General features: G+C 40.0%; 3 protein-coding genes across 5 annotated transcripts in view; all 3 read right to left on the bottom strand.

Annotated features, from left to right (window-relative positions):
• Positions 1 to 1,443: 1,443 nt before the first annotated feature.
• Positions 1,444 to 27,240, bottom strand: part of asmtl (acetylserotonin O-methyltransferase-like) — a 243,536-nt gene continuing 217,739 nt past the window's right edge. The window contains exons 1-15 of one of the 3 annotated variants that reach the window (XM_061053181.1): positions 11,126 to 11,180; positions 9,860 to 9,975; positions 8,938 to 9,069; positions 8,800 to 8,847; positions 8,624 to 8,688; positions 8,461 to 8,525; positions 7,778 to 7,886; positions 6,352 to 6,643; positions 6,061 to 6,267; positions 4,467 to 4,629; positions 4,168 to 4,367; positions 3,945 to 4,077; positions 3,718 to 3,858; positions 3,502 to 3,624; positions 1,444 to 1,783 (exon numbers count right to left, since the gene is read on the bottom strand). In XM_061053181.1, coding sequence (XP_060909164.1) covers positions 1,578 to 1,783; positions 3,502 to 3,624; positions 3,718 to 3,858; positions 3,945 to 4,077; positions 4,168 to 4,367; positions 4,467 to 4,629; positions 6,061 to 6,267; positions 6,352 to 6,643; positions 7,778 to 7,886; positions 8,461 to 8,525; positions 8,624 to 8,688; positions 8,800 to 8,847; positions 8,938 to 9,069; positions 9,860 to 9,952 — 1,977 coding nt within the window. In that variant the 5' untranslated portion in view covers positions 9,953 to 9,975; positions 11,126 to 11,180 and the 3' untranslated portion in view covers positions 1,444 to 1,577. Of the gene's footprint in view, positions 1,784 to 1,939; positions 2,294 to 3,501; positions 3,625 to 3,717; positions 3,859 to 3,944; positions 4,078 to 4,167; positions 4,368 to 4,466; positions 4,630 to 6,060; positions 6,268 to 6,351; positions 6,644 to 7,777; positions 7,887 to 8,460; positions 8,526 to 8,623; positions 8,689 to 8,799; positions 8,848 to 8,937; positions 9,070 to 9,859; positions 9,978 to 11,125; positions 11,183 to 27,240 lie in introns of those variants that run through there. The other 2 variants (XM_061053180.1, XM_061053182.1) reach the window with 2 other exon arrangements.
• p2ry8 (P2Y receptor family member 8) lies at positions 11,689 to 17,155 on the bottom strand. Its single transcript, XM_061053170.1, has 3 exons — positions 16,943 to 17,155; positions 14,727 to 15,046; positions 11,689 to 12,774 (listed from the first exon to the last, which is right to left on the bottom strand). The coding sequence occupies exons 2-3, from the start codon at positions 15,041 to 15,043 to the stop codon at positions 12,021 to 12,023; spliced, it is 1,071 nt and encodes a 356-aa protein (XP_060909153.1). The 5' UTR covers positions 15,044 to 15,046; positions 16,943 to 17,155; the 3' UTR covers positions 11,689 to 12,020.
• On the bottom strand, positions 19,501 to 25,857 carry upf3a (UPF3A regulator of nonsense mediated mRNA decay). Its single transcript, XM_061053183.1, is given in 11 exon segments — positions 19,501 to 21,213; positions 22,456 to 22,756; positions 22,925 to 23,058; positions 23,173 to 23,264; positions 23,267 to 23,330; positions 23,427 to 23,482; positions 23,581 to 23,691; positions 24,242 to 24,340; positions 24,564 to 24,670; positions 24,761 to 24,867; positions 25,668 to 25,857. Coding segments are annotated over 11 exon segments (1,401 nt in total). The 5' UTR covers positions 25,809 to 25,857; the 3' UTR covers positions 19,501 to 21,024.

Here is a 27,240-nt window from a genome sequence, read left to right on the forward strand (position 1 = left end):
GTGCATCTTAAACTATTCAGGAGGAAGGGAGGTCAAGTTAAAATAACACAAGGTTGTTTTTGTGAGTTCAACAAGTTTGTGAAGTTGATAAATGAGGGTGAAAAAAAAAAAAGCAAACCATAAAAACAAGACAAATGCTCCACCCATGCTTCAGAGACGGTTTGACAATCTGTCACTGAAGACTCGGCCTCCCTCATCAATGGCAATCTACCTCAAAACAGCCAATAAAACTGATGCGGGCATGAAGTCATGCACAGAAATGACATCTCTTCACGGGCGAAATCGCTGCTTACATTTTATCATTTCTCTTTAATCATCTCTCTCCCATTGCGTCAGGATTGCATCATCATAATATGACACTTCAGAGTGTTTTAAGAGGCTGGATGCACTCTGCAGCCACAGCCGTCGTCCAGCTGACCACAGTGCGAGTGCTGAAGGAATGAAGAAGCATGTACCAAACTATCAAACAGGCAATTCAACTTCAGAGAATAAGAATCCCCTTTAAAGTAAAAGTACTTCATCTCATTTAACCTAAACAGCCGCTGATTTGTCCACATTCAAATCCAGGGTGAAGACATGAAAGGATGGAACTGTAGCAGCACTTCCTGGAGGCAACTTACAAGAAAAGTGCCTTATTTTTTAATGCAACGTTAAGTGAGTAAACTTTTGCACCACCACAAGGTTCAGCTTGATTTCTGAGTGGCAGTGCCATCTCAGATCTAATTTTGGCAGCTGTATGAAACCAAGTGAGCCATTTCACTGAACACATTGCACTTTTGAAACACCTTTCATGTTAGCGGTTTCAGCAAAGGACACCAAGTCTGCATCTGCATCACAAACAGAGCACTGCTGAGGTTAGATTGTCATTTCAACTTATACTATCTTAATGTGATATCCCTTCCCTTATTGCACTTTTTAAAGTTTTCTAAAATTTGTATTTTATATGTGCCATTGTTCAACTGTGCGGTGATTAAACCAGGTGGGCAAATATTCTGAAGCAACAATGATTTAAATAGTAGTCAAATACTTAAATAGTCACCAAACAGCTGATTTACACTTCAAATCTGTAAAAGTCATTTTTCTACTGTTTAACCACATACAAAAATACATGTGTATAAAATGTACTATGTCTGTGTGTTCTAAGTGAACCAATCTGCAGTATAAAAAAGTTTAAACTAGCATCACTTTTACTTGACACAGTAGACTAAAATGCAGCTTAAACATGAGGTATTGACTGTTCATTATTTCTTTCCCTCAAACTCTTATGAGTATGTTTGCTTTGAACTATTTCCATGCCAACCATTCTGGAGGAGTGATACATTTGACTGTTTAAATAAATAATGAGAGATCTTTTGTGTAAAGGAAAAAAGTGTTAACACATGAACAGGAAGAAGTATGTCTTCCTCCACCGCAGGCACCCAAAACTTGACACAAAACTAAAAATTCCTCAGAGGAGATTTAATTCAAATTATGTCAAATCCATCATCGCATAACAATTTTTTGTTTTTTGTTTTTTTTTACAAAGTTGGCTGTCATAATGCGATGGAAAATGATTTTAATTCTGCATAGTTCACCTGCTACAATTTAATGGAAATAAAAGCATCAAGGAAGTTCCCAGTTTGAACCACACGAGTGTCCCCAAATCCATGTGTGCTCATCATGTCCACATACTGTCTCTGTGTCCTCTCCTTCCCCTCGGCCTGGGCGAGCATGTTCAGAGACTGCAGAGTGGAGTGAGGTCTCAGTCCGTCCAACATGGTCTCTGCTATGAGCACGGCACATCCTGAGACCCAACAGAAGAGATTACACAACACCTTAGAGTATGGGATCAGAATAATCTAGACCAATAAAAAAAAAAAGTCAGTGTTTTATGCCCAAGCTTCATCCATAAAGAGTTTTTTTTTCTTCATATGTCATCGACAAAACCAAAACAGAGATGTTAAAACAAAAAAACACTTTTTATTGGTTCAAGGATGCTACTTGAAAAAAGTTCACACTCAGTAAAAACATGTCTGTCCCTGATTTTGGCGACAGTTATCTACATTTGACAGTTGATCACATACAGTGATTCAGAAGGGAGTTATCAGTCACTCCTTGATGCAGAGCATAGCATCCAGCATGCTGTCTGTGTGTCGGACATGTGCAGTTAGAAAACCGTGGCTCTTCAGAAGCTGACTGTATTCTGTGGCACTCCTCTGTTTCCCCACGCTCATGCTGAGGGCCTGAAGCAGACCGCGACTCGGACCACCTCTGTCTTCATCCAGGAAGATCTCGCTTAGCAGGAGTCCGCAGTCTGGCACAGTGATGAAGTGTATGCAGACGAACAAACTTAACATGACAGTATTTGCTGATTCATAACCCGTCATAGATCCTTTTGCGTTCATTTGCATTGTGAAAACAGTAAAGATCAAGGAGAAAACCAAACAAAGTTGTTGACATTTAACTTGCCAGCTCCTAGAAAAATAACCCGATGACAGATTTAAATCAGAAGCTCTCAACTACTGCAGACCAGTGTTCACATTTCCACTGAAACCAAACCAAACAGCAGCGGATTTAAAAAAAAAGTGATTTCACCGGAAAGTGGAAACTGTTCAGTAAAATCAGACATTGCTTACTGTAGTGTGACGAGAGTGTTTGATAAGAGAAACCTGCAGAGTACGGTGACTGATTTTGAAAGCAGTCAGCGAAGATAATCTGCAAAACAGTTTCCTGGTATTTCACAAAGAATTCACAATACATTACAGTAACTAGTCTCAGGTACTTAAACAGACCATACTGTGTTTAAGTTATTCTTGGTAACACCGTGCATGACACATGCTTCCTCGTATTTTATGATTGTGCAGCGTTTCCTCAACATGTATTCTCCTTGTAGCCTTTTAGCTCACCTTCGCCTCTCGGTGATGTAAATGAAGTTAAAACAAACAAAGCTAGGGGCATCATTTCACAAAGAAGATCAGTGAAATGTCACTGTTAAAAGTTATATTTGACCAAAAAGTTGATGTGCAATATGGGAATTAATAAAAAAATGATTAACATTAACAAAACATATTTTGCCCCCAATGTGATGACGATTCTGACATCAAGTCAGGAGGTCGGGCACCTAATTGTTTTCCGAGTTTCCGAGTTGTTGTTCCGACTTGAGCAGGTGTTCATGTGCATTTTACAACTCGGAAACTCTTTTTTCCAATGTGTCCGACACCGCATGAATGCAGCATAAGCTCCCTGGTGGGCATGTCCTTTAAAAAGCTCCTGTTTTTTTTTTTACTCTAATACATCGGCACAACCTGACGTAAGGTTCTGGCCGAGTCGAGCTAAGGTCTCACAGCAGCAGCTGTGTACCTTTTGATTAAAAAACTTTACCGAGGTTTAATATGGACATCCAACATCGTAACATTATAGGTATGTATTTAAATATGAATCAGAATTATAGATCTCCTTTCAATTATATTAGGATTGATTGTTTATTCAAAATGTAAGACTGAAATTGCAAAAGAATTTTACCTGGTCTGCACGCATCTGAGATCCTCTTCAGCAGAATACCCACTTTCTCATCAGGCCAGTCATGGAGAATTCTTGCCAGGATGTACAAGTCGGCTTTGGGTAAGTCATCTTTAAAGAAGTCTCCTGTACATACAAAGAGGATAAGGCACTGCAGTGGTTAACACGGTGTTTGCAAATATTTGTCGTAAGAAATATAAAACAGAAAACCAAACTGACCTGCGACGAAAGACACCCTGTGCTCTCTGTGCTGAGGAGTGAAATGCTCACTCATGTCAACAACAGCTGGCAAGTCGAACACCGTCACAGACAACCCTGGGTGAGCTTCTGCGAACTCATAAGCCATGGCGCCGGTGCATCCTGGGAAGATAACCCAAACAATAACATGTTAAAGAGGGATTTAGGACCTGAAGACACAATTTGAAACACGGCTGTTCTCTCCTTACCTCCAACATCACACGCCGTTTTAAAACTGGAGAGGTCAAAGGCTGTTGCCACGGCTTTTCCTGTGACTTTGGCGATGCTGTGCATGGCCTTCATGAATCTCAGTTTGACTTCTCGATCGTAGTAAACAGTATCCTGTATGTGAAAACAAATGACCAACAGGAACAATAAAAAAAAACAAATCCAATTGCTTCCATGTCGGGCTGAAACTTGACAGATAATCACCTGAAACATGTCCTTGGATTTCTTGCCAAATGCTTTGTCATGCTGGTTGGTTCCCTCCTGCACGGCGCTCTCGAGGTGGGAGAAAAGAGGCCAAACCGTGCTGTTACAATGCTGGATGTAACCATGCAGCGATGAAGGAGCGTCTGACAGCAGAAAGCGTGCGGCCAGATCCGTGTTCTCGTACATCGGCTTGTGGCTTGCTGGGACGAAGAGACAAGAAGAGGTCCATTAGGTCATATATTAAATGGCATCTGTTTAATAATGACAGTAATGATCTATGCATATGAGCGCTGACTGACTTTGCTCTTTGCTCCTCAACAGTCCCAGAGACACGCAGGCTTCCAGCAGACATTGAGTCCCCTTCAAAGAGGCTTTGATCTCCTGGGCGATCTGCTCTGCCTCCAGCCCGGGTCTGCTTTGTAGCAGGTCAAACACACACATCTTGGAGGCTGTAAACAGTGCCTGGAACAATTTTAGAAAGGCAGAATGAATACAAAGTAAGTGTACGTCATTTATACTGATGTGGATGTTGGATTTTAGACAACTTGTTACATTTTAATTAAAAGGAAGAACGTGCAACTTTTTTGATCCAGCAGATGTCGCCCTTCAGCAGCAGCATTACATCAAAACAAACTTCTGTTTGGCGACACCTCGGCTATTCTGACCCCTCCACTTAAATTTGCACGAACAAGTTTAGCACAAAATTTCCCTTTGCTCGAGCTGCAATTACCTGTGGCCTGCATCGTTGTGTTAGCACACTAATGTTAGCACACTTTAGTTAGCTCGAAGCTTCACATTGCATACAAATTGACACGGAATGAGCGTGCTCTAAACACACTAACGTGACATCCAAATTAGCAGTGGGTATGTTATTCTTCTTTTCTCTAGTCCTTGACTAAAACAGCTTTATATGCAAGGTCGCCCCGTCCATGTAAACACAGCTCAGACAACAACACAGCCAACGGGACTCATTGTAGACAGTCATGACTCAGAGAGGCATTTACAGAGGACATACTGAAGTCCTATATACATTGCATCGGTTGCACTTTGATCAGATGTAACAATGTCTACAAGTATTATCCCCGACAAATAAACTGATAAATAAATACTTAATTTCTGCTATATTTATGTGTAAAATGTCAAAAACAAGAAAAATGGTAAGACTGTGCTTTGGTTCAGTTTCATAAAAACACCATCAAGTCCACACAGTTCAGAAATGGCCATGTTTAAAAAATGTAAGAAGTTTAAGTTTAAGAAAAGTTGATAAACGTATTAATTCTTATTAAAGAAAATAATCCTAACCAACCTGTCCGTTAAATTTAAAGTATAAAAACTCAATCATCCCAGCGTTCTATCGTGTCTGTTAAAGCTATCTGGGTGCCAGGAAACCACCTGTATCTGTCTGAAGATAACCTCAGTATGACTTCCTGAGGTGTTTCTGATAATCTCTCAGTAAAACAACAACATGAGGATTGAATACAGATTCAGACTTTGAAAAGAGCACGGCCAGCTGTTTCCCTGTGTGCCGTGGTTTTATGCTCTGCTGAGTTGGTGAACATACAGGAGAGGATTGTCAAGCTGCTTTTCTAACAACTCAGCAAACAAATATGCCCCCCCCCCCCCCCAACAATTACTAGACTAATCCTTTAAAGCTCTTTTGAGGAGTTTTAAGTGGGGTGTAAAACAGGCTGAAATTCAACTCTATTCAGAATTTTTTTTATGCCTGTAGCTGCTGCTGGGAGGTTAGTAACAGACAGTTACTGCACGTTGCAGACACAGACATTTCTGAGTGTTTGGTGTTGTGTTGCCTTCAGACTACGCTGCCTTTTGCTTTATCTGTTATGGCACTTTCTCAATTCTGCCATATAAATAAAGTTCTAAGGCTGTTCTTACCTTCGAGGCTTTGAATCCATCCATCAATTCCATCATTCTCTGCAAGTCTTCTTTCTTGGGTCCACTGTCCGCATGCACGGTCAGCTGCCCCCTGTTGGTCATCTGTGGTAATGCTGTAGTTTTACAGGTTGCTTTATGTTCAGATGAGTTGTTGACTAACGCCTGGGAACTTTCACCTGCTTCCCTGTCACTACCAGTCCTTTTGACCTAAAACATTGAGAAGGGTTGCCTTTAAGTAATGACACCATTTTTAATGTATTGTTCTCACAGGTTGAAAAAAAAACAACTAACCTTATTGAGGGGGCTGGCTGAGAGGCTGTTCTGGTTGTGGTGTGTTTGACTGGAGCTGTTTGGGAGGTTGTGTTTGGCTGAGGAGCTGAGACTGTTGCTTTGAGTGCCATTTTCACTCAGGCTCACTGACAAACTCTTCTCATCCAAAGAGGAAGTAGATCGGTTGTAAATCAGGTCCAGCTGTTTGCAGAAGTGGTTGAGGGGGAATCCCACAACGTTGAGGAAGTCTCCGTGGACGTACTCTACCAGCATGCCCCCCAGAGCCTGAATACCGTAGCCACCAGCCTTATCCCTGAAACACATGCGTTCATTTACACACAATAAAACACACACACACACAGACGAAGCCTGAGTGATGTCACTCATCTGTTACTGCAGGTGGCTCTGGTGCAGGGGTCTCCAACAGGTAGCTCGGGAGCTACTGGTAGCCCGCGGGCAGGTTTTCAGTAGCTCGCCTATAGGTTGACCGACTGTGTTAAAAATAAAAATAAAAATCTGACGACGGTAAATGCACCTCTTCCCACTATTCATATATTTGGCCCATAAAAACAAGTATGAAGTACTAATGTTTTCTTGGACATTGATGTGAATTTAAGATTATTGATAAGCATTGGCTTATTGCAATTTCACACGTGTACAAACAGTATCTTAATTCAGCTGATGTGAGCTGTGTCACATAATAAATGTGCAAGCGATTTGATGCAAGTAGCCCTTGGCCACTTTCATTTTTATAAAGTAGCTCTCAGATGAAAAAAGGTTGGAGACCCCTGCTCTTGAGGATCAGCAGCAGGCTGTAAATGCCGTCTCAGCCAAACTTTCAGTTAACCTAACGACAGGCTAAGAGCCTATAGTGTTACATCGCGCCTGCCTGTCAATCAGGTCGCTCTCGCGCCTAACTATGCAAAGCACGTTTGTTCCAAAAATCAAAAAGGATGCGTTATTTTTTTTTAATTCACGTCTAATATCTAATCAGCCCAACATTTTTTTGTACCAGGCTGTAAACATGTTTATTTCTTCTGTAAAAACTGGCTTTTTTGAATGTGGTGTGTGTGTGTGTGTGTGACTTCCAGGGCTCTTGCAGCCTCTTGCAGGATTTTGCACTTCTGCATTGGCTTCATTTTTCAACATTGGAGTTTGTCCCGTGACACAGACGAGTCATGTGGCTGTGTGTGTGTGTGATGATACAAGCTAAAAAATAAAAAGGAATTCACACAATGCACTCTAGCTGACTTCTTGCTGACATAATCCCGGTCAAATAGGACAAGGCAAACACAGCTTGAACAGTACTCAGACACCAAAGTCCAAAAAGCAGCAGGTTCATGTGGCTCAGATCCAATAAAATCACCTCTAATGACAAATGTCCAGTGAGGTTACAACGCTTGGAAAGTCAATAGTTTTATGTAAGCGTCTAAGCCTTTATACTCACATTGGTTCACCGCTATTGATGTACTCCCACAGCATACTTTCTGACAGATCTGCAAACTTCACCTTTGTTTCTTCGTAGAAGTCGATCAGCTGGTAATCCACTTCATCATCTGGGTTAAAACAGAGATTTGGAAATGACATGTGTCGCCTAACAGAGACTACATTTGGCAACTGAAGTCCTCTAATACTGTATAAATTCACAAAACTTTCCAACATTTCAGACAGAATTTCTTAATGAGAGATGATCTAATGTTAGATTTTCTTCCCGGATACTGATTTAGCTACACTGCCTCTCATATACAACGATACAGAGTTCAATTCCAGCACCAGTTAGATAGTAAAATAGTAACATGTGACAATATATAGCACAACTATATTCTCACAGGACATTTGGGAAACAGAAAACAATGAAGAAGCAGAGTATTCTCTGGCACAACTTCCCTAACTACCAAGGTGCATGAAGAGAGAAAGGCTTAGAGGAAGACAAAAAGCTCCAGCAACACTTGTGGTTAGAAGATCAACTTTATTAACAAATTAGACCGACGCGTTTCGGTTTGTGTCTTTCATCAGGGTCATGACCTGATGAAGACACACAGGAAACAGACAATAAAACAGCTCCACGAAGTTTGCTTCATCAGCTTTCTACAGAAAATAAACTGGAACAAGCGTTCAGAAGTGACTTACTTTCATTGTCATGGCAGAGAACAATAGCAACACCGGTGTAGACGCTGTGCTCTTTACCGCTCAAGCTAAGAGAGAAATACAGACAAAGAAAGAATTGTTCAAAAATGTATTTTTCTTTTCTGTTTTATCGTTTAAAACTCAGGACAGTGTGAATGTTTCTGACCTTGACAGCATCCTGTAAGCATCATCTTTGTCCACCGGCTTCTCCAGAATCATGCTATCCACAGTCTGTGGAAATGAAACAGAACAGAATTATGAACACATTATAAACAATGTGAGAAATACAGTTTGTATTACATAGACATGGAAGAGAAACCGCTGTAATGCTTTCTTTCTCACCACGATAGTGTCTGCGCCGATGACTATGTCAGGAGTCTTCAAATGTTTCTGCAGAGAATGTTAAGAATCAATGCACCGTGCAACAGGACAGGTAAATAATGTATTGTGCACTACCATACAATAAGGGGTTAAACTCACCAATAGCATCCTCCTGGCCACCTCCAAAGCCTTCTGTTTGGCTGTCTCAACAGCATACTCATGAGGTTCTTTGAAAAGTGACTTATCCAGAGTTTCTTTGAACCAGGATGGTACAACCTCAAACTTTAAGCCCTGAAAGTAGAAGGAAAGTTTACAGTTTAAAAACAAACGTGTGAGTGCTTTCTGTCGATGAAATATCCAACTGAAAACTGCTTTCAAATCACCTTGAACACATCTTCTAAACAGACACTCTTTGGTACTTTTCAACATTGACATCAATATGTTAAAAATAGACAAAGTAAGAGATGTGATAAAACATGTGCCACATTTTTTAGATTAGATTAGATAAACTTTACTGTCTGTCCCAACAGTGACAGAAATTCTTCTTTGACATGGCTCAAACAATAAACTGACAACCCCACAACACATTTAAAAATACAGACATTAGAACGGGACTGTTACAAACAACAGCTGATAAAAAAAAAAAAAAGTCTATTTGATCTAGTTAATTGTGGTTTTTGCAGAGGGAATGAAGGATTTTTTGGAGATGTTTTTCCAGGCCAGAGGGACTTGTAGCATCTGCCTGATGGCGGTAACTGGAAGAAAGGTCTGGAGGAGGTAAGAGGGGTCCTCTGTGATCAGGTTGGCTTTCCTGATCACAGAGCGGTTGTACAGTTTCTCAGCCTTATTCATAGTGTTATCTGGGACATGCAGGATTAACAAGACAGATAGCTGTTTGATCAACTATTGGTTTGTAATTAAACATGATCTATGCTGCACATATTCATATGACAACTTGAAAACTCGGTGTATTTTGGGGTCATAAAAGCAGACTCACAGATGAAAAAGTAGAAACCTTGCACCGGATCAACTCAAGTTATCTGGCTACCTAAACATTTCCAAGTAGTAGATCAATACGCACCGCATTGCGGAGAATGTCCTGTCTCCTAGGAGAAGCACTTGCCAGCACGACCAGTTTATTGGCCAGTTTGGAAATGACAGGGTTCAGCACCATGGTGTCTCCTCGTCTAACTGACCCTATGATGTAAAGAACACAGTTAAACATTACAGATGTGGCCTACTTTATGGTATAGACTCAGCATCAAGATGTCAGGTGACTGCAGTTGTTCAGTCACTGAGGACCTGCAGGTTCATAAAGTGCTGACAAAAAAAATCAATAAATCATTTCAGTGATTCATCGAAGAAAAGAGGTCTCAGCTTCTCTGATTATCTCTGGTGTAAATAATTGTATATTACAAACTGAAGTTTCTTTTACTCATCGTTGCATTTAATGATGAAAATAGTGCAAACTGAGTCACTGAGTCCAGTTCTGGGCAAAACTCCCACCCACCTAATCCTCTCACTTAATCTTGTAGAACGGAAATCAAATCACAGCCTGCTTGCTGTGGACAATGTGCAATGTGTTGCTCCCACAGTTTAAACCGAATAAACTGTATCTACTGCAATGAAAACTAATTATCTTTAGTAATTCTGAATATCTTTTTTTTTTTTTTTTAAACATGCCATGTGTGTGTATAAATTTAACTGATTATTTCAAAATTAATTTAAAGGACCAACTTGAATTATTGGAGGCAAATAAAGTAAATGCATGTTGAGGTGTAAAAGGTTAAAGTCTAATAGGTTTGTGGACTGACAGGTTGATCTATTAAGAAAGAAAGCACCAGTCCTGGGCCAAATCTCATTACATCGTAAAATAATAATGCATCAAAAGAAGTAAGCTGCCCTTAATACTATTAAGACATCCTCACTCATTGTAATAACATACAGTTGTAGCAAATAAGCACTATATAAAAGTAGTTTTCCTATGTGTAGCATTACCATCATTGATATCTCTCTAGCTTAATGTATTCACAAAACGTGTGCGAGTACGACCTGTCAAGTTTATGAGATAATAACTTACAACATGCATAGTTGAAAACACTTTAATCTCTTCAAGCATGGAGTTAGCGAACAGCTAATGTGGGTCGTTTTGGTGACTTAATGTGAAACATGTAGGTGAACTTTTCTGTAAGTGAATGAGACATTTCTCTTCAACGTCACGTTTGCTCAATAAGTTCTCAGAATAAACGACAAGCTACAGTGAGAACGGCTTTACAACGAACAACCAACAAAAAAACACACAACCTAAGAGTAACTTTAAAGAAAACGTGTGAAGTATATCGCTTACCTGGCTGCAGAAATCAGGAAACTGCAAGTGGCAGCTGCTTGCTAGGATTGGACGACCCAACGTGATGACGCATCACGTTGACGTAGCTTAAAGGGGGCGTATACACCATTCACTTCTTCAGAGTGACACAACAGCCACCTCTACAATTGCTATTTCTCATTAAAAAACGATGATAATAATAACGATGGATTAAGACAAGACAAATTAAGGAAAAAATAAACCTTAAAATATTTTATTTGTTGTTTAGTGCCTCAGTTTTTACAATGTTTTCATCCGTTGTGTTTATTTCAAAAACTTGTTTTAACTTGGACAGTTTTATAGTTGTAATTTATTTAATATTATTGCCCCAACTGTTTGGTTGTGCTGTTTTCAATTTTCTCTTGTGAAGCAAGATTTCTGTGGCAAAGTTGAAGCTGAATAGGAGGAACTTAAAGATGGCTTCAGTTAAAGCGGTGAAAGGTCAGCTCTACCCATGCATGGTTAAAAACAATTCAAATGCATTTGCAGACATACAGATAATGTTGACATTTTTTGAAAAGCAAGATTTGTTCTGTCATACAAGGTTTAAAAAAAAAAGTTAATTTATTTACATTATATTTACACTGGTGAATGCTACATCATTTTTCAAAGTTACAGTTGCTTTGCATGTTGATAATAATAAAATAAGACAAAACATTTATTAAGGGAACATAAGGTAATGCAGAAAAAATAGCAATGACAATCAGCTGCCTCTGTGGTTTGAATTTCACATAAAAACAAAAATGGAAGCAAAATAATTTCACATTTTGACCAGTTTTCAAGAGTCTTAAACATTCAGCTCAACCTTAACCACATATTTTTCTTTCACTTCCTCGCACTTTTTCCTCTTTCTTTCACTCCTTTTCTATTCTGCGGTCTACTGTGGCATCAAAGACACTTTGCTGTGTTCCCTCTCTTGACCTTCAAAGGTGCAATGTGCAGAGTACAAGCTGTCTTTGTGGTCAGTCTTCGTGAAGTCTGCACTGCTCTGGCTCGGCAGATTCATTATGTGTCTCAGCTTTTGCCTGAATTCCTTGGAAGCAAAGTAGTAAATGAAGGGATCAAGGCAGCTATTGACACAGGTGAAACAGAGAGATAGTTTGTAGGCCGTATAGAGAGACTGACCATAGAAGATTTTCATGACACCATGAGTCATCAGCAGGATGTTGCTGGGAGCAAAGCAGACGATGAAGACCAGGATGACGACCGCAGCCAGACGTATTGCTCTATTTTTCTGCACTGTCTTGCGATCACTGGCCAGTTTGCATATCACACTGATGTAGCAGAATGTCGTGACACAGAAGGGGAAGAAGAAGAGGATTAACACCATGCCGAACACAAAGGCCGCCCAGGCTGCCTTGGAGGGGAGCATGGTTTTCTTCAGCATGTCAAAGCATGTGGTTATCCCGAGTTCAGGGATATCAAAGGTCAGGTCTGTGGTCATCAGCGGGTTCAGAACGGCCAGGACCACGCCCCACATGAGGACACAGCTTATGACGGCCACAGCTTTCTTCTCTCTGGTCTGTCTGAAGAGCATGGGCCGGACGATGCCCAGGTAGCGATCAATACCGATGGCCATCATGGTCAGGATGGAACAGTACATGTTGGTGTAGAAGGTCAGGGTCAGGAAACTGTAGGTAGATACACAGAAGAAGAAGAAGAAGAAGAAGAAGAAGAAGGTTCAATTCTAAGTAATTCAAAGGATTTATTAGAAGTTTAAGTAGCAGTTTTTCCAAAACACCAAGGTTTTACATGAGCAAATATTCAGTAAGGCAAGTCTGATAATCTAAGATTTAGGAGATTGTGTAAAATCTGAAAAAAGTGCGGGCATACAACTTAGAATATTTATTTGAAAAAGGAAGCTTATCAGTTTAAACATGAAATCATTTGTCTGCTTATTTTATCCAAATGTATTTAAGCAATAACTCAAGAGAGAGAGAGCTGTACTGAATATCAGAAATGCTGATATTCATTCATACATGTAGGTCGAAGATAAACAGCACAACAAGACGGCCTGGAGTGTAATATTGCATTTACACAAGAGAGAAAAAAGAAGCTCAAAGTAATGGGTTGGGGCGCTGGTTTAGCTCAGTGGTTAGAGTGTGCCCACTACAAACAGAGGCTAAGGGTTCAAATCTCACCTCGGCCTTTCAATCAATCGCTTTTTATTTGTATAGCGTCAACTCGTAACAAGTGTTATCTCGAGACACTTTACAAAAAGCAGGTAAAAGACCTTACTTATTGCTATATTACAAAGACCCGGCCTATCCTATTTCAGTCACATGTCATCCCACACTCTCTCTCCTCCCAACATTTTCTGTATCTCTTCAGCTGCCCGATCCAACAAAGGCAAAAATGGCCCAAAAAGTAACAAGCTCCACCAACTCAACTAGTTTCCTAACATGACTCGAACAGGATTGTATGTTTTAATTTGTCATGTTTAGTTTGACATACATAGTTGAAAGTCCAAGTGCTGTTATACTCTATATCCGCCCTCAATGAAAGCCTCTTGTCCAATCCGAATTCTTGGTCAAAACTAAGTTTGGCAATCATCTATTCCCTGTACTTATATCTGTGCCCCAAGTCCTTGTTTTTTATGCTATGGTTAAATAGCAAATACGTTAGATTTACCAAGTTTTGTGAAATTTGTTTTATTTTAGGGAATACGAGAACATGAATACTCGTGTCATTGTTGTCCTGTTAATAAAAATGAACGACAGCAGCTATGAGCTAATGACAGAATAAAGATTCAAGACAGGAGAAAAGTTTTGTTAGCTCTCTTGCTGCTCAGTAATAAAAACTACCCATTGACATTTTATGAGGGTAACATCTATGCTATGCAGCAGGTTATTCTGTGTCATTTAGCCAGAGCATCTAAAGACTCTGAAGAGTCAGCTCACCTGGCCAAGAAATAGTTTTGCGCACTCTTTTGTTATTACTTATTCACCCTATTTCCTGCAGAGATGAACAATACGTATGTCATTTATCAGTTTAAGAAGGTGCTGACGGTTTTGATCAGTGCCAGGCTAGCTCTTTTGCCCTTTAAATGGGCCGACTGTGGCTCAGCTGGTTGGTATTGTAGAGTGGGTTGTCTCTCCACTGGCAGGTCGGGGGTTCGATTCCCAGCTCCTGCAGCAACATGTACGATGTGTCCTTGTCGCAAGACCGAATTGCTCCCGCTGCTTCGTCGGCAGTGTATGAATGTGTATGAATGGGATTGGTTACCTATGATGGACACTTTACATAGATAACCTCTACCATCAGTGTGTGAATGTTTAGGTGTGACCTGCGGTGTAAAAGTGCTTTAAGTAGTCAGAAGACTAGAAAAGCGTTATTTAAGCCCAAGTCAATTTACGCTAGGATAAACTACCTGGTACCGGTAGTAGTTTAATGAACATAAAGCAGTGTATAGGTGTAATATGATCTTCTCACCTCACACTGGGCATGAAGGTAAATTAGTGTATTTCCCAGAATGTCAAACTATTCAAACTGGTTAGCTGCTGAAGGACAATGAGCGGCTGGCTTGATGCATTTTTCCGTTTTATCAGTACTATACCATGTGCCCTTAAGTCATAGATCATACCTGCACATGTTGGATCCCATATTCCAGTGGTAGCCTTGGAGCTGGTAGGCTATCTGAAAGGGTAGAGCCAAGCCAACAGCCAGGTCTGTGAGGGTGAGATGTATCATGAAGATGATGGAGGGAGTCTTTGGGGAGGTGCGGAAGAGGAGGATCCACATGGAGAGGCCGTTTCCCACCAGGTTCACGACGGTGACGATTATGTAGATGATGGAGATGGTGACGCTGACGTGTACGTTCTTCAACAGGGAACGGGTGGCGTTGTCGAGCTTGAAGCTGCTGGAGTTAGCCGTCATGGTTTGAAGAGAATGGCTTCTCATCACCTGTGTGGGAAAAAAAATGTGATGGTTGTGAAAGAGTGTTTGTTAATAAAACATACTGGTTAATACTTTTAAAAACGTTTGAATGCATGTAATGCCAGTGTTTTGTAGCGTATGAATTAAAAAAAAAAAACTGAAACAGCAACGATTACACCTGGTTTGACTAGTCGCATGCCATTGAACGCCTGTGTTTTTTTTCAATTTGAATGTAAAATGTTGCAAAACTGTTTGATCTGGAGGTGTGAAATAGATACCTCAGCATTCAAGTCTATGCCTCCTTGTTCTCATTGTTGTTTGCACCCAAAGAGCCCATGTGCAGGGTGGAGTTATCAAACAGGAAAAAGCCATGCTTGATTTGTGGTGAGTGCTAACTGTCACTCTGAGCAGCTCATGCGTAACTGTCACATGTGCTGTACAGGCAGACAAATGACTGGAAGTGAAGTGCTTGTAAACTCAAACTTATGTGGAGAAAAGAATGATTCTGTTCTTTGCACTACAAGGTAGTCAGTATAGTCAACATTTTGACACAGGTGAGGAGTATAAACATCTAAGTGCCTCGAAGAAAAAACTTCAGTTGCGTGCAGAGTTGCAGGGTGATGGTTTTACTATTTCCTTTCAATTCCAACCCCCACTTCCCATCCTGCTGCTGTTGAGGTTCTTGTTTGTATGTCACTTTTGAAAGTTACACTAAGAAAAGGTTACATGTCTGGTCAGACTCTTGACTCTACCATTTTGATCTGGCTTTAATTTTGAGGATTTTTTAATCCTCATTGAATGTTTGAATAATTTTTCTTTTACAAAAGCTTTTTTTCTGTTTTTTTTATTTTTTTATCTTTTGCTCATTTCTATTCATTTACTATATGGGATGTTATAGTTTTTAATGCTGTATTTGTTATGGCTATTGTCATCTTCTGCTCTTTGTTTTCAACCTATATGATCCTGTGAGAAGCCCTCCTGGTGGCACGTTTGTATGAAAGTTGTTGTATTAATAAAATCAGTTGAAGCAGACACGTGATGCTGGTGGAGGGGATTGCCACGTAAATTACACACTCATAATTTTTACTGGAAGTTGTGAAACGGAAAGCACACTTTTGCTGACCAAATGACAGTTACAACAACACTTTTTTTTTTCTTTTGTTAGCAAATCAAAGAAAAAAAGGTTGCAACATTCACAGTGTCAGACTGTAATGTGGCTGTGCTCTCCAAAAAACAAAACAACAAGCATTTTAAAACACAATGTTAATTAATGTGAGTTATTTATCTGCATGTCTGGCTGTTTATGCTCTCCATTGAGGTATTTGTGAATGATTTTGACAAAAATTAGCTGTTCAGATTTGTTATTTGTGTCTTTTAATGTGTAATGTATTTTTTGTATTTGTATGCTCGTTCTTTGTGTGAACCTCTGTTAATTGTGCTGCTGCCTGTCTTGGCCAGGACACTCTTGAAAAGGAGATTTTTAATCTCAATGAGTTTCTTTCCTGGTGAAATAAAGGTTTAATATAAAAAAAAAAAGTCTTATGCCAATGGATGTTAAGAGTACTAATATTTGATCTTAAATCCAAGTCGTTCTATTGGCCACTGTGTGTTGTTTGTGATATTAATCTAAATAAGAACATCATCCAGAAAGAAGACAGAAAATGCTGTAGTCACACTTCACTTTCTATTTGGACATTTAAAAGATAAAAAGTCACACAGCAGATTTCAAATCATAATTTTTAGATCATTTTACTTTCAAAAAATAAAAGATAAGAACACCAAAAGATGAAGTTCATGACATGCGGTGGAGTCAGTTTGGCTTCATATCCAAGTTCATAATAAAATTAAACTAAACAAACATTTACTGGTCATAAAGGCATCGCTTTACCTGATAAATCTCAGTCTAAAAAAACAGTTACTCACCTTGACAAACACAGAGGAAGGTGACGTAAGTCAGGTAGGCATGTGAGAGGCAGTTACAGATGGAGGTTCAGATGTTGTGACTGCTGAGGAAATGAGGCTGGTTAGAGTGCCAAAGACAGTTTGATAGCAGAGGAAATGGATCATGTGACCATCTTCATCCAATTCCAACGGTGCTAACTTCACCCACCAGTGTCAGTTTGGAAATAGCTTAAAGCACATGTGTACGCCTCCCCACATGGTCAAAGCATGGAAAACACATACCTTTACTCATCATTAGTACCTCCCATTACATCCTTATATATATATATATATAGTGATTGACTTACCTCTGAAGTAACACATTTACACGTGTGGAAGGTTTACAGACAACCTGAAAGAAAAAGTTTCACAAATGTCTGTTTTGGGATTTCCTGATACCACAGAGAGTGAAACTTTCACTTTGAGAGATATTTATGTCGAACAACGTGAAATGAAAAGAAACACAAGAGAGAAGTCACAAAGTTCTACTCAGCAACAGTGCATATAGGAAGTATTCCACCCACTCAGGTGTTTTAACGCCTGACCCCTATGAGCCAGGACGCAGTCTGACATCCTCTGCTGGCCTTCCCAAAGACACAGGCACTGAGCCCCCCCCAGACTTTGAGAGCGCCTGCCAGGGGAGATCAGACTTACAGAGTCCGTCTCTCGTTTTATTTCTCGACTCAAGACATGCTTTTACAGAACAGCTTTCACTCTGTTATTTTATATTTAATCTGATTGCTTTCATTGTCTGTCTACTTTTATTGTTTGCTGTGAAGCACTTTAGCTACCTCTATTGAAAAGTGCAGTACAAATTAAGTATTATTATGACTAAGAGGAAGTCATTTCCTATCATAAACAAACAAACAAAAAAAAAAAAACAGAAGATGTGAAAGTGAAACCTTTATGCTAATTCTCTTTTTGCAGTACTAAAAGGGAGTTTTGGTTCCTTGGAGATGCCAACAGAATTTTGCATTTTTTTACAACTACAATTTAGATCACTTCCAGGAGAACAGGTTTAACTTTCAAATAGAGTCGTATTTATTTGTTGATGTGTGTAAATAAAAACAAATGAAATCCACTGTGATTTGATGTTTTAACACAAAAAGAGTGTTAAAAGTTCTAAGGGGTGTTAAAGGAGCTGTATGAAGGGGGAGCTGGTAGCCTTGTGGTTGGGACGCACGCACCCTGTAAAGAGGCTGGGATCCTCAAAGGCAGGCGGCCCGGGTTCAAATCCAACCAGTGGTTAATTTCCCCACTCTCTCTCTCTCTCTCTCTCTCCAACAAAGGCACAAAGAGCCCAAAAATAAATCTTAAGAAAGAAGTACTGTGTGAAAGCAGAGGGTAATAGATACATGTATGTGTGCTGAGACTGATTTATATGCATTGAATAGTCCATCATATCGTGTGACTGGCCCAGTATACTGTAACGTTGTCACCATTTGCAATACTTCCATACTTTACGATACCATGTGTTTTAAAGCAATACAAGCTCCATTATTATAATGATTGAAAGTACTGAAGCTTTAAGATAACTTCTGATCTTTAGTCATGTTTTTAGAGCGAGTGGAAGATTTAGAGAACTGAAAAAATGAGAGAAACTAAAACTGAGAGAATTACAACATTTCGTCTCTCAACCAGAAGGTCAAGGGTTAAATCCCCAGCTCCTGCAGCCACATGTCCGATGTGTCCTTTGGCAAGACACTTAGCCCCAAATTGTTCCAGCTGCTTCGTTGGGCGGTGTATAAATATGTATGAATGGGATTAGTTCATTCTGATGGTCTCTTTACATAGCAGCCTCTGTCATCAGTGGGTGAATGTGTAGGTGTGACATGCGGTGTAAAAGTGCTTTGAGCAGTCAGAATACTAGAAAAGCGCTACATAAGCTCAAGTCCTTTTACCGAAAGGTTGCCAACATCTTTTTTTTTTTTTTTTTAAATATGACAGTGTGAGAGAGAATGTTTGTGATAAAAAAAGAAAAGAAATGACCCGATATTGGATGCCTCAGACTCGTAATCTTGTTGCTGTTGGTGTCGACACAGATTAGATTTTTATTGCAACCACATGCGAGTTAGAAATCTGGTATTGGGCCAACCCTGGCACACTTTATGTCACACGATCACACATGGTGTTTAAAAGGGATGTTTCAAGTCTACAAGTGAAGTAGGAACGCCAGGTTGAAGTCATCGCTCACAAGATTCACACGATGTGCCGTGTTGTATTCGCTTCCTGTTGATGTGACAGTTCTGCTTTATCTGGATGACAATGTGACAGACACTTTTTTTTCTTCTGGTAACTTCAGTAATAAGTTCTGTTGTCAAAAAAAAAAATCAGTTAAAATAGACAGACGGCCCGTCAGGTTTCACTATGATCTCATCTAAGGTGGGGTTTGGTTTTCAAGCATATCTCCACCCACTTTCATGTGTGTGATCATCCATTGTTTGTTCTAGTTGACTCAAATCTGCCAGATTTACAGTATATGTTTAATAAGGTCAAGGCTGCAGCCTCAGCAAACTGTCATTAAAGAACCAGAACACTGATTTACCTCTTAGCACGTAAAGGGAGCTTTATTCTCTTACAATTCAAAGAACACAAAATATACAAGAGGTATGATAGACAAATGTTCAGTCATGTGCAAAAATAATGTGTAAGGCTTGATCAACAGACTATATCACTATACAAATATCTGTGGCTTCTCTGTTACAAATTAAAAACCATGCACACAGCATAGAAACCAAGTTGATCTGTTACTAGGAAATGCTTCATAGAAAGGTAGAGAACATGTTCTTCCTGGCTCATGGTTGATCATGTCACAAATAAAAGAGTATTCCATCATCTCTGTTATATGACTCTTCAGGATAAGAGGGACCAAATTTAAAAGGAAGCAGAAATGTTCGCGAGAGCCGTCCAACATGTTGACATTGTCCTCTTTGTCGATTATATCTCGTCACCCCTCTCTTTTTTATCTTTACGTACAGTACATAAGACACACACACACACACACACACACACACACAATGTCCTCTTCTGTTCTTCTACATCCACTGTTTGTAGCTCATCCCTACATTATATTTCATTTTTAATCAAATCTATAGGATTATTACAAACATCAGGTTTCAGCACAGTCCACAAAGGCTTCATAAAAAAAGGATCTTTTGATGGATACCACAAGCGAGCTACCTCATATAGGGAACGACTTAAAAACAAAATGACAAAAAAGTTATTACATTGAGTTTTCTCATGAAATAAAGGTTTTAATGCAACTTAAAAGTTAACTTGCAGGAGCTGATTTTAAAAACAGTGCGTGAGAAATGAGAAATTAAGTTGTGCTGTCACTGAAGTTACTACTATCGTTGGGTTATTCCAAAGACACATTTTTTTATATGTCAAACTCTAAGCTACATAGTGTTGTAGTCAAGACCACACTAGCCGGGACCAAGACATACACTAGACCAGAGTGCTCAGAGACCGAGACATTTAGGGAACAAGACTGAGTCAAGACCAAGACCATAAATATCAATTAAAAAATCATCAACTTGTGTGCAGCTGGCATGTCACTCATTTAGACCGAAACACAGGGAAGGTTGCGGCCTTAACCAGGGGGTTAAAAAGATTTATAAATTAATTGAAGTGATCCGTTCATTTAGAAAGGGGCGTATCCCTTCTAATAACAGTAATGACTTTGAAAATTACTCTTTTAGCGGTAGTCTTGAATTTACAATTCAGAGTCCGCCCAGTCAGAGACCGAGACGAGACCGAGTAAAAATTATTTCGATTCCGAGACGAGAACGAGACCTTCAAAAAGTGGTCTCGAGGTCGGTCTTGAGAACAAGACAGATTTTGCGTACTACAACAGTATGCATGTTCATGTTCCTGCAAAACAAAACCTAACAAAACTCTGAATTTAAATGCACCTGAAGCCAATTAAAAAAGCCTAAAAGACTGTAATGAAGTGCTTCTCTTACTCAATAGAGTATTTTTTTTAAAAGCTCAGTGATGACTTCTCAATCCTGCCACAGTAAATGTTATTCATTAAAATTAAATTATATTCATTTACAAACTGCTTACTGTTCATCTTTGCTTTTCTCAAACCCTTTCTCCAGGCCTGTTGCCATAGCTACCACCTCAAAACAATGCTCGGCCCCAGGCTCAGGTGAGAGGCCCACGGGGAGGCAGTCGTAGCCTTTTCCTGCCGAGCTCATGCGCTTCCTGTTTCGTGCGCCCGGCTGGTAGAGCTGCATGGCGGGGCGGTCCTGCAGGGAAGACAAAGAGCAGGGACATGGGAGAGACAAGCAGTGCACAAGTCGAACATTCTTTATGCGTGCTCGGTTATTTTCTTTATTCGGTTTATTCATTATAAGTCCAAATGGCTGATGTTTTTTTTTTTTAACACACACTGGGTTTGTAGGTGCAGAAAACAACCTGGTAACAAAATAAACCTAACACCCTGCAGACTTTCACTAGAATTATGAGAAACTAACAGGAAGTTTAAAAAAAAAAATCCCTTTAGGGCTCACCTCCTTTTCACACTAAACATGACTCACTTCCACTTCAGTCTGAAGTATGTAGCTTAAATGAAGACTTTCAGTAATTGTTTTATGGATTTCTTGGCATGTTTAATAGATCTTTTTGTGGTTTATACTGAGTCAACAATGTTGTCAACCCTAACCCTGAATACCAGGGTTAGGGTTAGGGTTATGGATTCACTAACCAAAGATGGGGAAATGATTTAAGCAGAGTAAAGTAAAGTAAAGTAGACTTGAGTTGAGTTGACTCTGAGGAAGACGCAGTGTGTCAAAACATTAGTCCTTTGCATCAATAGAATTTGCCTTAAGTGGTTCGTGTGCTCAAGTTGTTTCTTTGGATTCTGCCGGAGAGCAGGAGTCCAGTGATTTATATTTTCAACGTCTAAGGTCCTTCTCTGAGAGCACTGACCTCCATTTGTGGAGCGGCTGAAGCGCAACAGATTCCTTCTACCTTAAGTCGAGCTGAGTTGACTTTTGTTTAGTACAATGAAGTAAAGTCATTTCCATTTTCCATTCAGAGTGAGATGCAGATTGTGCACGCCATGACCTTCAGTTGTTAAGCAGCCGGAAGCTCGCTGGATAACAGGCCTTACAAAAGGAGAGGAGCTAAAGCAAGAAAATAAGCATATTATAACAGTTTGTCATTTAATCACGCTCTTCACTAAACCTCAGAAAATGATCAATTTATGGAGCAATCATCGAAGGTGCTATCTCTGCTGGAAGAGAAGTTGGAAGTAAATTTAAAAGTGCTATCTCAATGCGTATGCTTTATGACCTTTACTTCATGACTCAGGTCAATGAGACTGTTTCTTGAAGCAAACACGCTCATGTGAAGAAAAACATGGTTTGTCTGAGTTGATAATCATCCAGGTGTTAACCACTGGACATCAGCAACCATCTGAAACACTGCAAATAGTTGACATCATGAAAGAGAAACCTTTGGTAACCATCCCCCCTTCTCATGCTCACCTTCTCGCTCACCTTGTTTCGCAGACGTTCCTTCCTGTTACCCAGCTCGTCCCTGTCCTCCTTTCCCAGTTTGTCTCCGCTGTCAGGACAATAAGAATAGCCATGATGGTGTCCCTCTTTCTTGGCCCGGTCCTGGCAGTAACCCTTCCCCCACTTGGTTTCGTCTTTGCGGCGCATGAACTTGTCAAACTCATAGTGGTGTCTCTGTCGTTTCCTCTCCTCATCTTTCCCGCGGTGATCCTTGTCTCTCTGTCTTCGGCCGTGCTGCTCTCTGTGCTCTTTGTCGCTCTCTGGCTGCCCTCTAGTGGTCAGAGAGGGGATTGCAGAGAAACAGAGTCCATAATTATTACAGTCGTTCTGTAGTTACATGAGAAATCTTTGAACGACTTTACAGTAATGTCATGTGTCACTAAGTAGCCATCTGACACAATGCCCCACTCCTATATTGATGGAATATCACAGTTCTTACTTTTCTTTGGGATCCTTTGACTTCACCTGTCCTCCAGTTTTCTCCCATTTTCCTCTCTCCGTCTCCCCGATGTCGCTTTTATCCTTCATTCTGTCTGAATCCACGTCATCATCCCGGTCACTCTTCTTCAGGAGCTACAGCACGTACAGAGCAACACGAGACAGAGTCCATAACTACACGCTGATACATCACTCAAAAAGCAATAATAAGTGTGTATGATGAAACAGGTCTTAGTGACAAAGGATCACCTTTATTTTGATGTCTTTATCGGATAATTTCTTCTGCTTCTCTGCCTCTTTTCGTTTGCGCCTCTCCTCCTCTCGCCGCTTTCTCTTTTCTCCTCCCTTTGACGTTTCTTCTCAAGCTCCCTCCTCCTCCGCTCTTCTCTCTTCTCCTCTCTTATTCTCTGTAAATAAAGGTGGAGCACATTATGAAAGGTTTATAAAAATGAATTTAAGCAGAATGATCTTTTTCATATATATCTCTTTGTTTTGTGTCTTACCTGTTTCTCAATTTTCTTATTCTTGATGTACTCCAACAGAGGTGTTGTCCTTTTGGCTGAGAACAAAAGCAAAAGAAAAGAACAGACATGAACTCTTATTGAAACTCATTGTAAAGATGTAAAAACACATATATCAGTGTGTGTGTTACTGTACCTATGAGTTCTCTGGTCTTGGCCTCTATCTCTCCCAGCAGAGTCTCAGGGTTGGCCATCGACTTCTCTTCATCACAGGAGTAGTTCTCCAAGAACCTCCTATATTCAGGGTCTAACGGAGTTTCAAGGCAAAATATAGATTTTCTTTAAATGTCAAATCTATTGAGAAACATATTTAGTATCCGGTTTATTCATCTCCTTGTGCAATCATCAACAGTGCAACATCATTTCCCACTGTGCAATATATATGTAGAGATATTTTACTTCTTCTTTTTTTTTAACCTGTACTACTTAAACCCTTCTACCTGAACATACATTTATTTTTCTCTTTCACAAATCATATTTTTCTACTGCAGAGGACATATTTTCTTACCATTTCAATATTTTAATTTCAGACTGTGCAGTATATATTCATACTCTTTGTGGCAAGCTACTGTTTTAATGTGGAATAATCATTATCTGCTGTTAATAGTGCTGTTATCTACATATGCATTTTACCTTTACTTGAATGCAAGTTGTTGTTTGCAGCTGTGATGCCTCTATGTTGGTGCACTTTAAGGTGAAGCATTTCTTATTCTGTTGTACAATTGCGCAATCACAATAAAGGCTTTCTATTCTTCTATTATTGTTTTTCAGGATGGACCGTTTTCTTATTTCAGTACCTTCCTCGATGCTCCCGGCTTTTGCATCTTTTTTCTTCAGTTTCTTCTTGGAGATTTTCTGGAAGGGGGCAAACTCTACCACAGCAGGATACTCCTGGCCTGAGTAAATATTGGAATAAAGGCAGCGGTTCATTTTATAGACCAAAACGGTATCAATGGCAACAAAGTGTTAAAGCCGACCCTATGTCTATAAAATGCAGCCTGTAGCTGTTACACAACCATGCTTTTGTTTGCATTTCATCTCGTATACTAGGTCGTGTTGTGTGCTGATGACAGGGTATGCAACAAAGTCATACAGAGTCTAAATAAAAAGCAGACATACCCTTGTTATCAATGAAGACATAACCGTCAAATCTGTCCCTAAACAGCAGGATATCTTCAGGGTTTTTAAAGTTGATATACGCTCTGGAGAACAGATGGGGATAAAGACTGTGAAGAAAGGAAAAATATTTCTCTTGTTAGTTCAAAAAGAAACAAGAAATGTTTTTATTATTTATTGATTTAAAGTGTTATGATTACCTTTGATCAGCTGGAAAGAACTCAAAATAGTCGTAAGGTGGAAGAGGGCTGAGTTGTTCCTCTAGCAGGTCTTTTGACAGGTTAGGCGGAAGCCTTCGAATCACCACCTGTAATCAATGAATCGAAAAGTATTTCCTCATCTTATACAGATTAACATTGTAAGTAGTGCACTTATGCTTTTTGACTTGTTACAGCTTTCTTTTTAAATCTATTTTTATCCCTTGCTCCACTTTCCAAAATAATAGCATCTCAAGGGGTTTTTTTTAGGAGAAGGGGTTACACAATAATAAATATGACTTTATTTTCCCTGCAGGGGCAAGTGTTGACATTTGTACTGAACTCCAGCATGGATTAAGCAGATAAATAACATGTCTGACAGTCAAACAACAGATGTCTGCTATCTAAACGATGCTGAAGAAGGCAGAAATAAAGTGTTTATTTTAAAGCTTTTAAAAGTAAGCAAAATGTAACACAGCCTGCTTAAATTTGCAAATACGCATACACAAATAGCAGGCCTTATATGATCTAATATACTAAACTGGGTTTAAGGAGCCCAAAACTGGTCTAACAGGACTTAAAATGCAGTTTTATTACAGAACTTGCAGCCGTGAATGATTAGACAGAGTGTATTAATCTTTGTTGTAAGTGTTGAATACATTCGTTTGAACACTAGCTGACAATGTCAACGTAATCTACAGCCATCATTATCATTGCATTTATCCATCTTATGTGCAATTATAAAGTCTAATCTTATATAAAGGTAAGAGAAAAGGCGGGACCGTGGATAATATGTCCTCCTCTCGTCGCTGTCCGCGGTGCTGAAATGTGCCCACCTGCCTTCATGCCTCCATGTCCGTTTTCCGAACAGCGTAAACAATGCGACACATCTCAAACACTCCCTACCTACCTTCGTGAAAACCTCTTTCCGCTCCTCTTTCTGCTTAAGGTTGCCGGGGATGTTTTCCTGGTCTCTTTGGAGGTCTCTGAACTGTATCTCGACGACGCTTTTCTCCTTGCCAACGGTCATTTGGTCCTTTTCAGACCTCATTTCTCCCCATCTCCCTCTCGTCCGTGTTGTTGCTGTGTCCTCGCGAGAGCGGTAGAATATCGCGAGAACAGAGAGATTTAAAAAGACAGCTTTTGCTGCAGCTGTCAGAGTCTGAAGCCCTCTATGCTGAAGCCGTATACTTTACCCACAAAACTACGATCAGATGTGAGGAGTGGGGCAAGGAAACTATAAATGAAACTGGGGAGGGAATACAGTCAACCACCCTGTCCATCCCAATACTTTTGAAAGTGGTCTAATAATTTAAATCAGATTACATTCAAATTAAATATAAGATTAAATCAAAGTATTTAAAGAATTGATATCCTGATGTAAAAATCACTTTAATAATGCAGCTGGTGAATGTGGAGCCTGGTGGATAACAACCAATAGGCAGCATTCAAGTATCTGAGCCAGTCATATTCATTGATTACAGTTCTAATAATTAATATATTATCAAATGGCATATAGTATATACTACTCATTTACAGAACAAATAGGCCATACTATTAAACTGGACTCAAGCTTCTTGATTTGAGTAGTTACTTCGTAACACTGGTCACATAATTTAAATTTTTTAACCCCACTGATATTTATAATTCACATTAAGTGCAGGTGAAAAACACAAGAAAAATATCAACCACCGCAGTTCTTTATATCACTGCAGAAATTCGTCGCACTGCTGCTTTTGTAGGTTCAGTACATATTTGAAAACTATCACTAACATCTGCTGCGTAATTTCACCAAGTCGGCACATTTCTACATCAAAGAAAAAGAGCAAAAGGTGATAAAGAAACACGTTTATTGCACTTCTTTGAAAATAATCCAACCACCACTTGAATCAGTTCATGTCCCAGAGTAACAGTTAGGCAGTCCCGAAGCCCTTGGTGTCACCTTGCAGGTCCGGAGTCGGGCTGCAGGTCATCCGAACGGCACGAGCTTCCAGGAGAGCTCCAGGACTCTGCGCACGAGGACTGACTCACCGAACGACCGCGCGCATCTCTGTCGGGGACTAGAAGAGAAAACAAAAACGCCCACGAAACTTACATTACTTTAACTCAGAAAGATTGTACTGAATGTTAAAACCAGATGTGGACACATTGAACACTGTTCGAGGATAAACCGACCAAACACTCACCGCTGAGGAAAGGTTGCCACTGTCTAGGTCTCTCCGGTGTGGACACGGAGCTCTTCAGGCTTGGGACAAAAGTGGAGCAGGTGTCCAGGTCCAGACAGACCCTGTCCTGGCTGTAAATGACGGCTGACTTAGACGGTGTACAGCCCATTTCTGTATACATCACTACAGACTCTCTTTATTGGGTGTAACAACGCCAAAAACTACCGTGTATGCTCCTTGAATATCAGGAGGGGAGTGGAGGGGGTGCTGCGTGTTTTCAGTGAGCCTCGGGAGACCACACTCCTCCCCTTCAACATC

The sequence above is a fragment of the Labrus mixtus genome, chromosome 13 (assembly GCF_963584025.1).
Source record: "Labrus mixtus chromosome 13, fLabMix1.1, whole genome shotgun sequence".
Lineage (NCBI taxonomy): Eukaryota > Metazoa > Chordata > Actinopteri > Labriformes > Labridae > Labrus > Labrus mixtus.

What these genes read in the sequence shown, in the direction of transcription:
- p2ry8 (XM_061053170.1), bottom strand. Translation starts at nt 15,043, where the DNA reads ATGAGAAGCCATTCTCTTCAAACCATGACGGCTAACTCCAGCAGCTTC. An exon ending in ATGGGATCCAACATGTGCAG is followed by an intron (nt 12,775 to 14,726) that starts GTATGATCTATG and finishes ATCTACCTACAG; the next exon opens with TTTCCTGACCCTGACCTTCT.